This window comes from Mixophyes fleayi, chromosome 1 (assembly GCF_038048845.1).
Source record: "Mixophyes fleayi isolate aMixFle1 chromosome 1, aMixFle1.hap1, whole genome shotgun sequence".
NCBI lineage: Eukaryota > Metazoa > Chordata > Amphibia > Anura > Limnodynastidae > Mixophyes > Mixophyes fleayi.
The window spans coordinates 452706946-452724994 of record NC_134402.1 but is presented as its reverse complement, the minus strand read 5'-3'; the positions used below and the strand labels follow the sequence as shown (position 1 = coordinate 452724994).

Genomic DNA, 18049 nt, shown 5'->3' with positions numbered 1-18049 from the left:
TAATGTTATACTGCTGCCCTTTTTATCTTCGTAAAATGATTGTATTGATTTTGTTGGCTTTAATATACGGTCTAAAGCAGCTGTCCCTATTTATCAGTGTTGTGCCATTTGCTGCTCTTTCTCTTTCATTAAATAACCCCCTTTTAGAGCACAATCATTCCGCACATTGAGCACTATTATCATCTCTCCCCCCATCCATATAAACTGTCTCATTGCTTCTGGCTGTGCTAGGCGTTGAGATGTCGAGTCCCTATTTAAAGCTAGAGTATATATGGTTCATTGTTCAGTTACATCAAATAGTCATACCATTTCAATTAACCAGATTTTAAACTTAAATCCAAGGACCTATCCATGGAGAGAGATAATTAACTAATTCCTTTTGCTGAAGATGTCTGACAGAGAGCAATAGATTGCCCAACGAATGTGATTAGGATGTCAAACATCTCTAGTTATTTCAAGCTATTGTAACTTTTTAATTGCATTACTTATGTAGCATTAGTACATACCAGAGCACAGAGTATTTGTGGATGTTAGTAGCTTTATACATACGGCAACTTGTCTTTTAGGTTTTAAACTGAGCTTTCATCTCCAACTAGGAGGTAGCAGGCGCTACATGGCGGAGCTTAGATTCTAATCACATTAATTCTCTCTTGTGGTGTCCTCTCATGTCTAGGATCGCTTCACTTATCTGCTCCTCACCACTTATCTGCAGTCATTTCTTGCTCTGCCTCTAATCGTCTTCTGCTCTCTGAGCAGATCTGATCTGTCTTTGTCACTCCCTTTGCTTCTGTTGCTCGCTCTGCTCCTTGCCTGCGGCTCGCTCTGCTCCTTGCCTGCGGCTCGCTCTGCTCCTTGCCTGCAGCTCGCTCTGCTCCTTGCCTGCGGCTCGCGCTCTCATTTGGACATCAAGAACCTTCTCATGACTTTCCAGCTGAAGATGCAACTTGCGAATGAAGCAATTATATAGTCAAGATTAGTCCTGCACAGCTTTCTACCTCTGGTCTCTTCGTGTATCCCATCCTACTATTAGAATGTAAGCTCTATGTATCGGGGATCTTCTCCTATTGTCTGGTCCTGTTGTATACTTATTGTATTACACTACACTAAGCTAAACTAGTTAAAAGCCCATTAAAATGACAGGAAAAAAAAAGTAAGGTCATGTTGAACCTTTTTGGTAACTGTTAATTCGGAAACAACAGGGACCGTAGCCAGGTAGCGAGGTAATATCACCTATAGATGCAAGTACTAAAGCATTCTTAATCGATCTTATGTTGCAAAGAAAGGCTTTGAATGCTCATGCTGCCCTTTCATTAAGTGCTCAATAACTGGGGCAGACCTTATCGCACCCAATTTGACTTTACCCTTGTGGCAGCATTGATTGAATAGTTTGTCAGATGTGTGCTCAGCCCCAAAATGCTTAGAGTGGCAAACTTCACAAATACTGTTCATGGGACCACTGTTGAACGTTAAAATTTGTTTCATCAAAGTTACCATCATGAAGAATGGTGTGGCATCTTGTTGGCTGACTCTAGGTGTTGACGTGATATTACCTCTGTCCTGTTCGAATTGTTTTCTCTGTGACGGACAATCTGCTGAGGACTCAGATTTACATGGTGACGACGAACACGTTCTCTTTGGCCATCAGACATAGTTTGTCGTTGGGCTCTATCCCGCTCCGCCCCGCATCTTTTTGCTGCTTCTTGCGGTGCGGTTACTCCCACAGCAGACATTTGCCTGTTAGATGAACATCGCAGTTACACTTTGTTGCTTAAATTAGTTTGTGTATTCCTATTTATTTAACACTAAGTGCAAATAAAATGAATGGATAGAAAATGGAGTCAATTTGGAATAGCAAGGGTCATTATAAATGGTAACTGCGCCCAAAAAAACCTAAATAAATCAAACGCAATAATCCCAAGAAAGGAGGAAAATCTAGTCAGTAGGGAGAGTCCGGTACATGAGTCATCTGCAAACATTTCACCAAATTTGTTTGTTTGTGTCTTGTGTGTGTATGTTTATAAAGGTGAGGAGCAGCGTTGGATATAGAGAGAGAGAGAGAGATTATAGATTGTCCTGTATTGTCTTGCACAGTGCTGTGTAAATAGTGACATACACACACTTTATTTTATGGCGTTCAATTAAATGTGGGTCTAATGTACTTCCTCGCAACCATAAACTGTGTATTATAGCAGGAGATAAGGCTGTGAGAATCCAGCCTAAGTCATTGAATTTTCCGCTTTTGGGACATTCTTAAGTTTAAAAAATAATCCTGCAGAGAGTCTGAACCGTAACACAGAACTGGAGAGCCAGATCCAATATTACCTACTTATGGCCATAAGTAACATTCAGTATTGTACAACTTTTAATTCTATTATGTGGGTGACCTCTTGCTTTAATGCTGTATTCACAGAATAATCTCCACTCAGGGATGTCCATATATTTGGTGATGTAGAATAAAAGGAGCATTTGTGCACATGAACTACAATCACATCTCTTCTCTCCAGGTACGAGACGTCTCTCATCGACATGCTAGAAGCAATAAGCCCCAACCCTTCGCTAAGACGACATCCAACGTGCAGAGAGCCGTACGACTTCAGTATTCTTAGCCCTCCAACCCGCGGTTATCCGAAGCCTTCGCGGCAGCCTGTCCCTCCAGCCAGGCGTCAACCGCCCTCCGTGGATCCAGAAGAGAGCCGTATACTCGAAGAGATATTCTTCATTTGCTGATGACTGATTGAGCTTTAAGAGAACAGTTTGCAGAACAATTTACACCCAGCTTTCACCACAAATTTTTCTACCTGGGCGGTTTGTGTTTTGGACTGAAATTTAAGTGTTTTTAATGCCCTGAAGTGGATTTGCATCATTCATTAATTTGACACATGTGGATATAGCCGCGTTACACACCCAGGTTAGGAGTCGGTCTTCCAGTGCTCTCACAGTTACCAAAACTTAAATAATTATGAACGGACTTGGAGTGTTTTATTTCACAGAACAGCTCTGTGTGCGCAGACACCTTATGGCAGCAATTAACAGTAGTAAATCTGACCGATCAACTGAGCTAAACGTCAATATGAGCCACAGATGAATATTCGAGACAGTAGATCATGTACATTAACAAGCGATCGATACCCGAAGCACAACACACATAAAAGGGCCACCCACTATCAGAACGTGGAGTTGGGACTTTAAAGACTTAAAGGACCAGTAAACCTGTACATGATATAAAAGGTTACATATCGCCCATAGAATATCCACAAATAACGGCGATTACTGAATTAATAGGCTGCGTTTTTATGGACGCTAGTTCCGCTCACACATTGACTGCCTCCGTTTAGTGGCGCAAACGGTTTAAATCTGAAAGATAAACAATGTCTCGGTATGATTTTTGGGGAGGTTCTGTTTGCACTGCACAATCCCTGACGTTACACCTTTTGTAGGGCTCTTGTAGTTTTGTTCAGCCAAAGTATGGGATAGTTGACATATATATTTGTGGATGTTCTAGATGGATGTAATTGTTATATGTGTGAGGTTTAGTGACTCTTTATACACACGAGCTCAAATCACTTTTTATTTATCCCCCATCTTGTCGTAGCCTTGTCACCTCCAGCCAACAGAGGCCGCCATATTGCAGAGGAGAATTTGCTCTAATCCCTGTAGGAGCTTTGTGTCTCATTGATGTCACTAGTTCCTACTGATTTGTCAGATTACTGCAGCAGCCCATATACTGGCTGCCTCCATTGTGTGTGAGCGACGGGTCCATTTTAATGTGTTTTTTAATATTCCTTTACACAAAGCTCTCAATCTCCAGAAAGCCGTTATTTCCATGATATTACTGCGCGTGTTGTGTCTAATTATACATCTGCTGCATTTGTATCCACAACGCTCGGCTACGTCCACTAAACAATACGGCAGATCTGTGCCCAAGCTGTAATTAAAGCTGAAGCATGCAGGGGGTTCAGAGTGTCACACACAATTACAGTACTCCCATGTCAATTACTATCCAGCAGGGAATTGGGTACACATTACTGTGCTATAAATGTGTAGAAAACCGCCTTACCCGCCCCCCTGCCCATAATCATTCCCAATCAGTGACAAAACCGTTTTATATCAATGTTATTTTGTATCCAGTTTCTCAATCGTCAACTACAGTGCAAGTTACTTTATGTGAGGAACCAATCCTGATCACTAATATGTATGCAAATGTTTCAGGGAGCGATCTGAAATAAAGATGTAAGTAACAACCTGTCAGTAATCTAGTGCAAGGAAACCATAGAGAGAGTTCCAGAGCGTAAGATAGCTGGTAATGGACTGTAACTTGGATACATTCATGCATTGTCAAACTACAATATTAGAGCTTTTAGATACGTATTTAATTGTATAAGAGCATTACAGGGGGAGCAGACCAGAAGCCCCAACGTTATCTGTTGTCAGAGACTGGAGACCTGACTGATACCATGGACAGTGCAAGTAGACAGGATATGGGCATTCATTGATCTGATTGGCTGAGGGCCCTGACCAATCAGATGTATAATACATGGAGGTGGGAGTGTCCTGCTCAGCCAGCTGTTAGAGCAGATAGTAATGGGGTCATCCCAAGCTCCCCTGGACACACAGGGCTAATGTAATAGCAAGAGTTGACCAAATGTGAATAACCCATTTCATTTAAGGTTTTATCCCTACTTTGCTTATTACTTCATTTTCAGGGCTTCTTTTTTTGCATCCCGATTTTCCAGAATTTATTTACATTGCATTCATTCACTTGCAGCATTTGACAACTAACTTGTCACAAATTTTTGTAAATCCTTGTGCAGAAAAATTCTAATATATTATGTTTTGTTTATTATGTTCTGTACATGTCTGTGTCTGATTCCACAGAGCTAATGACTTGGTCTCTCCTGGCTCCAGAACATATCGAAGTGTGAGAAGTTCATAGCTCTGCACAGCGGGGAACATTGTTTAAAGAGGAAGGGGCTGCTATGACCAGACCCTGGGGCCCCCAGAGTCCTGTACTTACTATTAATGGGGACCTAATAGATTGATTGGATGGGAGCAGAATGCATTCTGTCCTGCATCGGCCACCCCTCCCTCCTGTTGTCTGTACACCAGTCTTCCAGCATCAGATACCCCTCCCCCCCCCCAAAAGGACAGAAGTCCCTGAATAGAGACAATGCAGAAAGTATGGGGTAGAAGATATAGAGACCTTTTAGATAATGGAACTGTCTCATAAACAGCAAGAAGTGGATCCAGCAGGTTCTAGCTGTCAGATGTTTTGCTCTTTCTATTAATATGCCGCATGCTACATCCTTTGTTACTTGAATCCACAGCACCTTCTTCTCTTGCACTTTTCCTGTAGATTTCACAAGGTGCTGAATTTACAGTATTCATCACAAAAAAGTTAATGCAATTAAAATGTTGATTTTCACCTTTTTCTATAAATGTCTTCCATAAATTCACTGGCCAAGCTGACTATAATCATTGTCTTACAGTGCTGTGTGTGATGTCCACACCCCGTGTTCTTTAATAGAATTAAGAGGTTAAAAACTAAAAAAGTTAGATCCGATGTGTAGGCAGACGGTTTGTATGCTGCACCGATATCCCTGTGAATACAGCCTCATTTCTCAGTGACGACATTAACAGCTAATGAACTGCAATCACTTGTATATTCGTTCAACCCACAATACGTCTTCCTCTCGTTTATATTCCCTAAATCATGGTAGGTTCATATCCATTACACATGATCAATTCTGCCAACCGCTGGCTGAATCTATCAGGGTAGAACAGGTTAATTCACAAAACTGCGTTCTGGAGCCTGATCCACAACCTGACATTAGTTCTGCAGTGCACACGTGTGTCATTATTACATAACCTCAGACTGACGGCCACTGACCCACAGTTCCTGGAATGTGGGCACCGTCTGTTCACTTCAGCACTTTGTTCCTTAAGACTTCAGTGTCTGCGGGCAGCATGTGTTCAGGTGACTCAGCGTCATGTAATAATAATTCTGCAATAGCTGCTGGTGTGCTCTGTGCTGGCATCATCTAAACAGCCTGTTTTCTACTGCTCGTTCTTAATTCTTCCTTATTACAGCTTAATTACCTTTCACAGACATTGGGTATTTTAAAAGAAAAAGTCTTAATTTTGTGTTGAATTATATATGCAGTGAATGTGTTTAATGATCTTGCATTGCTTTTATGAACACTGTGATCCTAATACAGAATCAACAATATGAAAGACAATAAAACCTTGAATTACAGACTGCAACTCTTTGATTATTCTGTTCCCCGTATACTATACTGGTCATTACAGGGGTTAGGATTATCCATATGTGTTCTATACAAGCACCTTAGGCCAGAAATTGCTAGGAAGGTTTAGAAGTGGACAATCAAGGTTGGAAATTTGGGTTTGTGGTCTGAGTAGTCTTGAAGAGGAACCATCACTTACTTGCAGTGGAGTAACCTTTGTGTGGCCTCATTCACTGTTCATGAATTAAAGTTCCATTCATTAGGAAAAGTGTCTGACGTATATTGATCATATATTGCCTCATGATGTATGTTCTGTTTGTCGTGTATTACTCAAATAATAATTCCAACACCAAAATAATGGCTACCACCATTGTGTATAGGTCAAAGGTACTCAATTCTTTTATGGGTGGTCTTAAGGTATGTTTTGAATTGTTATCTTGAAAATTATACACTTTAATTTCAACTGCAATGTATTTTTTGACTGTGGAACGTTGGCTATTTTCTATATATCAATTAAAAAGGGAAAGGGACAGATAATGTTAAGGATCCTGCCGTTACCTGGAGGAAGGAGTTTACTCATAGGTGCATGACATGGGTGTGATTGCTGCGGTGTGTGTTGTGTATAAAAGGATTGTGGGAACTGGTGGGCGGGGCTTCTGACGCTGACCAGCAGCCAGACGATAGCTAGGGCTGGTGGGTTCAATTCGTGTCAGGAAGCCTTGGAACCTATAAGGTTTGTGTTATGCTGTTTTTATGATGGAATAAAACAGCAATTGCTTAAGAAGACTGGAGTATGGGACCACTTATTTGGTCATTCCCACACAAAATATATAGCAAGAGAGGTGTGGGGTCTGGTAGTATATAGATGCTCACACATGACATTGGATGGCTACTGGGTGATTTCAGTGAGGTTATGGAAGCTGTATATGAGAGCACAGCCATCCACAGCGCTTCTATATCTAGGGCAGGGAAGAGGTTCCTGGCGCTTCTATATCTAGGGCAGGGAAGAGGTTCCTGACCTGTAGATCACCACCCATAGGTGAGAGGGGTAGGGGGACCTAATCTGTTGATGCACTTAGAGTGACAAAAGAGGATTATGGAGGTGGAATGTTGTATTGGTGATGGGGGGATGCAGAGATCACGCCTTCAGATGCTACCATAGGTGGTATCCCATTTATAAAGGGAGAATTTGGAGGCTGATTAGAAAGGGACAGAACCATAGGCTGTTGGGAACAGGAAAACCTATATATTTGGGGAAATAAACTCTGCCCACTTTATTAGATACACCTACTTGTTAATACAAATATGAAATCAGCAACTCGATTCTTAAAAGCAAGATATGGTCAAGAGGTTCAGTTGTTGTTCATACCAAACAACAGAATGTGGAAGAGAGGGGATCTAAGTGACTGCCTGTAGAATGATTGTTGGTGGCAGAGATGGTGGTTTCAGTATCTTAGAAACTGCTGATCTGGGATTTTCACACACAATAGTCTATAGAGATTACAGAGAACAGCGTGCAAAACAAAAAGTGAGCGGCAGTTCTGTGAAAACGCCTTGTTAATGAGAGGTCAGAGGAGAATGGACGGGAAGGCGACAGTAACTCATAAAGATCTGTTACAACAATAGTATGTAGAAAAGAATCGGAATGCACAGAATGTTGAACCTTGATGTGGATGTAATATGGAAGCAGAAGACCGCAGCGGGTTGCATAGTATACTGAGTCTACACTAGGCACAGGCTCACCAAAACTGGACAAATGAAGATTACAGAAAAGGTGCCTGATCTGACGAATCGCAACATGCAGATGGTAGGCACTGAATTTGGTGTTTAACATGGATCAATCCTGCCTTGTGTCAATGGTGCATCTGGTGCTGTAATGGTGTGGGCAATATTTCTTTGCACACACTGGGCTCCTTAATACCAATTGAGTACCCTTTTTAAATGCCACAGCTTACTTGAGTATTGTTGCTGACCATGTGCATCCCTTTATGGCAACTGACTACCCCTCTATATAATGGCTACATCCGGCAGTATAACATGCCATGACACAAAGCACACAGCATCTCCAACTAGTAACATGACCATGAGGTCAGTGTACTCCAGTGGCCGCCACCATCACCAGACCTCAATCCAGACAACCTTTGGGATGTGGTTTTATGGAAGATCCACAGCATGAATGTGATGCCGACAAACCTGCAGCAACCATGTGATCCTATCATGTGACCATGGACCAGGTGTTCCCAGCACCTTGTTGTATCCCGGACACAGAGCTCAGGTTGTTCTGAGGGACTGGGGGGTCCTAACCAGCACTAGAAAGAGTCATCTAATGAAGTGACCACATAATACAGTGACTAAAAGTATCCATCCTGTGGCATTTCACACATTTTATTTCCTTACTGTTATGGCCTACGACTACCTAGATGAACTTTTAGAACAGTTTAGAGTAGAGATCTTCACCTATAGCAGCCGCCTTTTCTGTAGAGTTTTATATGCTCACAGGTACTCAGATGCCCCCAGGTCTTAGGCTCAGAGTAGTAAAGGCTCATCAATGGTGGCCGTAGCGCAAATGGAACCGGAGGCGCTAGCCCAGACTGGAGCGGGTGGTCAGAGGCAGGCCGAGGTCAGAGGTCCGTACCAAACCAGCGAAGTCCAGAATACTAGCCAAAAGGTCAGGGTAACAGGCAAGGTCCAAGGTACAGGCAGAGGGTCACAACGGTAGATCAGGTATATAGCAATCCAACAGCAGGTCAGCAACAGTGCAGAACTGGAACGCTATAACCGACAGGGAGGCTAAAATACTGATAGTAGCCAATCAGGAGGCAAGCTCCATAACCAGATAATGTGACTCAGCTGCTAAAGGAGAATACTGCGCCAGTGCCCGGGCAACAGCTTGCGCTAATTTCAAGTCATTCGCCCGGCTGTTTTTCTCCTGCCGGGACGCGTACAGGGGTCGGAGGAGCGTCCCAACCATTGCCCTGGCAACGGCCGGGTAGCGCCGGAAGTGACGTAGTCATGACGGCGGCTGGGACGAGGGGTGTTGAGGAGAAGTGAGCCGCGGCAGCTGGTGGTAAAGCCGGACACATCATGAAATCAGAAAAGATTTATTCTGGAGTTTTTAACAGTGATCAACACAAAATATTGAAATATTTCAAATTAAATACAAAAAAAATCCTAATTGCAAATAATAAACTGATTGCATAATTATTTACTCTTCTTGTTTTAACACTTAGTGGAAGCTGCAATTACCGCTGTGATTCACATGGGAAGTATTAACCAGCAACATCTGAACTTACCAACCACTGCCTACCGGGAACACCAGAGTCGTCATCATCTATATCTATATATCTTGCACCGTAGGAATATGCAGTATCGGTTCTTATTCTCAAACCATGAGGCAGCCAGATATGTTCAATGTCAGACAATGCCGCAGTACACACGTAGCAGCACAACACTCTTCATGAATATGTTTATTGTACATTAATATTAAATATATATTATTTAATAAATAAATTAAATATAAATAATAATACATTATATTAATATATTTTACATTAATATTTTTAGAAAGAGGCATGGACTCAAATGAAAAGTATCATTTTGTACCTTTATAAAGTCTCTTCTTAAATATTCAGGACATTTCGGGGGTCATATAAAATTTGTATTATGAGGAAAGAGTTAGGTTTACATACACTACAAAAGTTGAAAGGGGGGAATTGGCATGATCACTGTATAAATTCGTTCAGGGGCCATATTGAGAAGACACTTTGTGACGGATTCTTTACAGTAACAGCAGTGAAAGTATAAAATGTATTTCCACAAACAACTGAAATTGGCAGCTACTGGCTTCTGTTGATAGATTCGAGAAAGGATTGGACATCTTCCTAGGGCTAATACTATTAAACACATTTGATGGTCCCAGGCTGAAGTCTGAAAGGATTCTTTCCACTCTGAGTATTTTGAACTATGCTTTTTTTATGTGTCCGTGGTCCAGTCCAAGAGCTAATTCGGTGAATACGTTGCCTCATTATACTGGGCTCCTATTGTTCTGCTGTAGATTTTTAGGACATGCTTCTAACAAACCAATGCAGCTGCCATCATATACTATTCTAACACTAAATATAAAAAAGACAATTATTGCACTTTGCTGTAGAAAACTAAGAAGAACGTGTAGTTATCCGCAGGTGCTGTTCTCTAGTATCACTCACCTGCTGCCGTCTGCCCCTCTTCTTCTCCACTAAAGCCAATTAAAGTGCTTTATTCTTAATTTCCCCTTTGCATTACAAAGCTCTTTAATCCCCTTACAAGGAACGCATAGCGCAGCTGTGACTTCTGAAATAGCAGAATAATAGTTTGAGTGATTATTTTTTTTTTCTCCCCAATTCCTCATTTTATCCAGTTAGATGGTTACTGTATTCGATACAGCGAATACCTCAACAATTGATTTGAGAAAGCACCTTCCAAAATAGTCTCAGCAACCCACATCTGCTCATCTGGCACTGCCGCCCACCGCTGTGTGCCAACACCGAGATGTTTTTCTTTAACTCTTTTTTTTTTTTTCTTTTTTTTTTTTAATTCTTTTGTTGCAATTAAGCTGTAATTATTTTTTTATGCATAAACTTATGAAGCTGCTTCAGCATTAACATCTCAATGTGTTCTGTGACTCAAACTTTAATAAGTTCCTTTCTCTTATTGTGTTCTGTGGTGGTGTTGTGCTGTTCTATTAATCATGTCTCATGGTCTGGAAAACAAAAAGCAGGAATGGAAATGTCTGATTTATTTTTCTCATCTAAGTGCATAGAATTTCTACAACTTTTTCCCACTGTAGTAGATACAATAAACAACTTCTCAATGCCAAAGTTTATGTAAGAAAAAAGTTATTGCTATTTCAATTACAGCTGGACTGCCATCTACTCGATACATTTTACTAGCCACCTTCTATGAGGATGCTGGGGTAATGTTTGCCCTACCAGACCACTGTTATATTATTTTGTTAATAGTTTTATGTGGAATGTATTTTCTATTGTAGTAAAGGGTTATACAATATGCTCCCTATAATACACTATCTCTATTCCTTAAAACTGCACTTATTGAGCCTTTGTTCTATGCATGTAATGTGATAATTGCACGTGGTGATGAAATGTTATTTGTGAACATACTACACTATCATCTTTTGTATTTTTTGGGGGGTGAATTTGAAATTGTGCCTTCAAGATTTAACAAAGAGGAAGCCAGCAAATTCTTGATGTTGATAATATGTATCAACTGTGGTATTTGTCCATGTTACAATTCTGTTCCCCAAACTAGGTCCTTGTCATAACAGCCATGGAGCCATACATATGTTGAAACCATTAAACTGTTTATTGCAGTGAAAACACAATCCAGATGATACAATGTAAACACAGACCAGGTCAGTGAATAAACAGACTTCCAGGTATGGCAGAATAACAGATATAATGCAAATATCAGGTTTCCCTCCAGGAGTCAAGATACAGGTGAGTGCTAAATGCTTATAGAGAAGCAGGAACTGGCTAAGCAAGGATATCCACAGGAACAGAGAAAAGCGAGTCAGTTAGTCCAAGGGTAAACAAACATTAACAGGCACAGAAACCGTAATGACCAGCAAAGGAAACTGGGAGAGGCAGGCCTATTTATTAAAATGAGTTATCACCAAGATAGGTGTAATTTTTTTAAGTGTCAATAAAAAATGACGCTCTGAATTATTTTTTGCTTTAATGCCTTGGCAGGGAAGTCATGCAGCCACGGTGAAAGCTATTAGGAGCAATAAGAGCTACAGTTACTTATTGCTCTGGAGGTCCCCCATTCAGAGCGTGTAACGGGGCCTGGCACATAGGTGAACACCCCTGTTGTCACCACCAGTAGGACTTTTTGCCCTTCATAAATCACCTATAAGAGCTGGTACTAAATGTTAGGGATTTCTCACTGCTATTTTGTTTATGTAGACACTTGATTGAGTTGTTTTGGTCTGAAAATAACGCAGAACATGAACTATGTCTTTTGGGAACAATAATGTATCCGTGGCCATAAGAGTTGGTGATGCCCTGGGCATTGTAAGTAAATACAATAGCAAATGTGCATGCTTATCTTCCAAACCATCCATTGGTTTTATTAGGTGTTTGGTAAAAGTATAAGTAGTAAAAGACAATATTAAAAGTTTAAATAAATAAATAAAATTAAGGTAAACCAAAAGTTGTGCTGCCCAAGAACATGCCCAGTTTACCTATATGTAAATTCAGCCCGAAATGTACCCTGCGCTGTTGGCTGTTTAGCTTTTGATCGTCATATCCCGGTCACTTGTTCTGTATCAGATTGTGTGCCCACAGCTATATTATATTCCGTCAGCGTCAACATCCGCTCCCTGCTGTAAAATTTAGTCCATCTGTAAAAATAGCAAATTATGTAAACCTGACGGGAAGAAAGTCCTGCGACCAGCAATTTACAGGATAGTTTCCCAGTTGGAGGTGGTCGGCAGCACAGTGTTTACATGATGTTTTCTGAACACATTTTAACAATGGAATATAAATTTCACACTCCGATAGCGAAAACACTCCATTACCAAAAATAGGGTAAAATTGAGAAAATTGTGTCTTTTATGGACAGATTTTCTTGATGTCCATCCTCAATAAGGCTTTATATAAATGTAAAATGGTCTCACCATTGCTCATCTCCTGTATAAAAAAGGAAACACTTTACCGGTTTTGGGGTCGTGGGAAACATGGTGGGATTAATACGTGAGTATGGAAAGGAATATCCGCACACTCAACTCTGCTCTAGAATGACTTTATTTAGTACAAGACACAAATAGATCAGTCTTGAGGAAACACAATCCATGACTCTTATCTTACTATATACACAACGGGAGATGGTCAGACACGTGACTCATTATTGAACCCTTTGATCACTAAACTCAGTGGGTCATTGGCTATTAGATTTTCCCCAATGATTGAATGAGGTCTGAGATTATATTACTAACGTGTTACCAATTTTTGGTCCAAAAAGTACATCTGTCCACTTTTAACCTCCAACTCGGGGCAACGTTACCTCTCGCAGTGATACTGATCCCCGCTCTGGTGATCGGCTTAGGCAATTACTTATTTTAAACGATCAGATCGATCAAGTCAGGCACTGTGAAAATCTAATAATGAATTGTAGCCATTTATTCACATAGTTGCACCATCGTTGTAGAAAGGCCCGCGGCCAATCAGTCACATTAAAATCTTCAGCCCTAGAAAATTGTCAGTATGTTTCTGGGGTAAGTCAAGGGCTTCCTCTATTAACAAAGGCTCCGCACCAATTGACCAAGAATTTGAGGGCCAGCCCTGAGCATCGTTGACTCTTAAATCTTCTTAGAAAGCCATTAGCATCATCTTCTTGCTACATGTTAGGAATCAGGGCAGTGACCGACATACAGGAAAACAAAGTTAAGAGGCGCTGATTCAGCTCTAATTTTCCGTACCGCCTCCTGATACAAAGCCCTCTCTCTCATATCTGTTTGGTAATGTACTCCATTTGAGGCTGCTGGAACTCCATATGCTGTTGGGTGTTGAGTCTTTGTGTTGGTACTCTTGTATCCTTCAGGTCAAAACGTGACTCAATCCCACTTGAAACACCAACATGTGAAAGGTTTAAGTCAAATCAGAGCGCTAGAGGAAGGTCTGCTCCAAACACAACTTTTATTATTGAACAAAATAATTCTGCTTTACCTCGACAATTGGAAGTTTGAGTTTGGATGTTTTAATTCTACACCATTGTAACAATCAGACAAACATCACATCTGGATATAATTATAAAACAATCTCTTTTCCAATCTATTTAGTTACATTTATGGGATCATTTGTCACCTGTATATTTATGAAACTTGGTTCTGTCTGGGTATTATCCATGGAGGATATTAATATTGAAGTTTGGAAGAAAAATGTTGTTGAAACAATTCAACCGACACTTTAGGAAATAAATATATCCATTAAAATTAGCATAAAGAAGAAAGTATTTTAATACTTGGAATTGAAATTGAGTTTCATGATCAGAACAATATCCCTTGTTTACTACAACTTCCTACTAACCGATTTACCTGTGTTTAATTTTCCCCTTTACAGTCCATTCCTAACTCTGAGTGATTAGATGTTAGAACTGTTATATAGTGGTAAGATCTACATGTGTGTATTATACATTAATTGAACCATTCCAGGGACTATAACTAGTTATACCAGACATTTATCCACTCAACTTAATATTGAGAAACTTATCTCATAAATTGAGGAACTTATCTCAGAAATAAAATTCCTACATCTCAATCCATACCTAAGAAACGTCAAATCCCTATCAAATCCAAGATGTAATCTTACATATGTAACATGCTGCAAGCCTAGCCTATCATTTTGTTTTCAATCTACTCAATTGACATTGCTTTACTGTGTCACAGTCCCTCATTACTGTGATTGCGATCACTTTACTGTAGACTGTTGGTTGGGACAGGTTCTTATCATGACTGATTACTGAGTTGCTGTCCCAGCTGAACAATTCTAATAAATAGGCATGTCAGATAAATTATTTTCATTGCAATAATAAAATGATAATGAAAATGTGAAGGGTCAACAGTAGACCCCTGATTCTCCTTCTATACTCAAACAACTACAATTTCCTTTAGATTTTAAGTTTGCGAGCAGAGTCATTTTACCTTTTTGTCTGTCTGTTAGAGATTAGAGCATACATGTCAACTTTTCCTCGTTGGCTTCAGAGAGATTCCGGGGGAGCTGGGCGTGCGGGGCTTGATGAATAACATATCTTTGGTCTCGTCCCCTAAACAATTGTCACAATTCTGGCCAATTACAGCAGGGGCGGGTCTAAGATGATGCAATATTTGCGTCATTTAGCCCCACCCCCACTACTTATCTATTGAGGGGACGAGAACCGGGAAGTTGCTCTGCTCTCCCGGGAGCCCGGAAGCTCTCACAGAAATGTGGGAGTCTCCCGGACATTCCGGGAGAGTAGGCAACTATGCGTTAAAGAAAAGCAGCTAATAAATCTCTAGAGACTGAAGTGTCTTTTACATTTCTGTCTCCATTTCTGAAGTCATGTTGTCTTTCCTGTCAGTCTTTGATTAAATCGTGGTCTCCATGAAAATGGCCACCTCCATAGGCATCAATACATGGACATAGGACACAATTTCTGAACTGTGTCATCATGCCACAGATGGCGAAGCCAACCACGTCTTGTACTGGCTCAGCATCAGGGAGAATGCCAGACTCTTCAGGGAGTGAGGGAGATCACCCCTATTTCAGGGAGTCTCCCTGACATTCAGGAAGAGTTGCCAAGTATGGATTAGAGCATACTTAGCTACTTTCTTCAGCTCCCTTCCGGGAGCCAGCCAGTGGAGGTGGGTGTGAGGGGGCGGGGCGGCCAAAATTGTGTCATTTTGGCCCCGCCCCCTGTGACGGCATGACGCAAATCGCGGCGTTTGGGATCTAATTCTGCCCACTTCACTAGGAAGTGGGGCACTTCCTAGTGAAGTGGGCAGAGTTCGGGAGATTGCCACACTCACCCGGGAGTCCGGGAGACTCTCGCAAAATGCGGGGAGTCTCCCGGACATTCTGGGAGAGTTGGCAAGTATGGATTAGAGGTATAGATTGTTAGTCAGAAAATAGATAAATGTAACGCAATGCGTTGCGGCCAGTGTCCGGGCCCCCAGACAGGGGTCAATGGCACCTAACGGAAGATCTGACCCTGGATATAAGATATATATATAGATAGAAATTAAATAGCCAGGGGGAGCAGATGGACAGCGCGGTAGGAGTTGCGTTGGGGTTGAGGTGAGGGAGTCACGTAGCGCTGTAATGTAGCAGCCTGTATATGGGGTTAAGAGACACTTGGCTGTGGAACGCATAAAGCTTAATACATGTCTCAGTGTGGCATTTATATATCTCCGTGTTATGTTGGGATGTGACCGTCTTTTGGACTCTGTTCTATTCTTACTAGCGCTGTGAGATTCACATCTGATAGATTTATATTACGTGGGGAAATGTTAAACTACATTAATTGGCTTTGTTTTCAAGAAAAAGGTAATTCATCAACAGGCATTTCTTACGCCAGTTCAAGAAGCCTTAAATCATTTTAACAAATTCATGATATCTGCTGCTCTGGGACTTGCTATAAATTTATTTTGGACATGAATGAAGAGAGACACAGTTTTCTCAATATGCCGTTGTGTATTTCTATTCCAAATGACACGATGCCGTATATCAAGAGCGAGCTGTCACCGAGATTCCCGAGCACTGGGCTGCCTGCCGACGGAGGGCAAGAGCTGCCTCGCGTGACAGCTTAACCGGCTCCTTGCTGGGATAAAGCTTGATGCGAGCCTGCGCCGTCATCTCACAGTCCTCTAGTGAAGTATTGTCCTCTATAAACTGAAATGTGACATTGCGAAGGTATTGAGTAGAGAGCAGTCAGTATTATCTGACTTTATTTGCACTAAATCGGGTACCACTTTCCCAAGACGGTCCCGGTTTTTGCCACTGTTAACTTTACATTTCCATATTAACGGACCTAGTGGTGAGAGTAACTTTTTTAAGATGTTTTATGGCTAAATGACCAGAGTGACATGGGAGTTATGTCTGTGCAGGGGGCAGATTGGAAATTTAAAGTGGCCCTGGAAAATATTGCAAAAGTGGCCTTGTGTTGTACATGGGACCAAATTGTCGCTAGGCGGGGCAATGCATGGGTGGGTGGTGACATGCTGCAGGAGTGGGTGTGGCTTATTGCTTTAGACCAGGGTTTCCAAAACCCAGTCCTCACAGGCCCCTAACAGTGCAGGTTTTACACTTGACAAATGAAATAATTAGGACCACCTGAGGATCTGTTACAATATGTCAGTCCGTAATGAGTACACCTGTGCTCCATCAAGGAGATATGGAAAACGTGCCCTGTTAGGGGTCTCTGAGGAATGTGTTTGGGAAACACTGATTTAGACAGTGTCGGGCTGCCTTCCAACGCTTTTCCCTTTAAACATTGTAGGAATGCTAAGATCACTTTTGTGCTCATAGCACTTTTGAGCAAAGCATTGTGAACAAGGACAAACCTCTCAAGTGTCCCTGCAGACAGAAAATAGTCCTAACTGTACGGGACAGGATTGTCCCACCAGAATCAAAACATTTGGCACAGCTGCTGATTGTGTCTCAAGGTCAGTTGGCGCTTGTCTGGATCCTGGAATGTAGTTCCTTATTTGAAAGGTACTAGGTGCATGAAATCTGGAAAGCCGAGCAACGAGTAAACCCTCTAGACCTACCTTCCCCCAACCAGCCCAACAATAAACTAATAACATCCACATTTAATATGGTTACCAGCAGAATGAACGAGGAATGTCTGCAGAGATACTTCTGTTCCAGAGCTAAAAATCTCAGGACTCAAAAGAGTAAGATGTAAAAGAGACCGAAAAAGTACGTTGCACTCTCTGGACAGAGTAGTAACACCCTCAATTTTATCTGGATGACCGGCTACCCACGCCCTCCACTCAGCATGGCAGGGCTGCTGGTGTTTATAGGATTGCAAGAGTCCTAAATATTGTGTACATTTTTATTTATACCCCATACTGTATATCTGTGTGTGGTTCAAGTGATGGAACAAATGCTGTGTGTGAATAGATAACAGCCCTTTCCAATAGAATAAATTAGATTCTGAATAGCATTTCAGGAAATCATGTTTATCTGAAGCGAACACAAGGAACGACAATCTGTATTTCTGCCTAGAGGAGAATCTCAGATAAGAGCAGGTCGGTGCAACTTGGAAGAGAGCTA

The 18049-nt window shown here is 41.4% G+C and overlaps 2 protein-coding genes across 3 annotated transcripts in view; one reads left to right on the top strand and one right to left on the bottom strand.

The window, feature by feature from the left end:
- KIAA1328 (KIAA1328 ortholog) overlaps positions 1-6253 on the top strand; it is a 97768-nt gene extending 91515 nt beyond the window's left edge. For both annotated transcript variants that reach the window (XM_075186301.1, XM_075186306.1), the window contains one exon: positions 2505-6253. In XM_075186301.1, the coding sequence (XP_075042402.1) occupies positions 2505-2727 (223 nt within the window). In that variant the 3' untranslated portion in view covers positions 2728-6253. The remainder of the gene's footprint in view (positions 1-2504) is intronic.
- TPGS2 (tubulin polyglutamylase complex subunit 2) overlaps positions 1-18049 on the bottom strand; it is a 1173328-nt gene that overhangs the window by 125272 nt on the left and 1030007 nt on the right. The window lies entirely within an intron of this gene.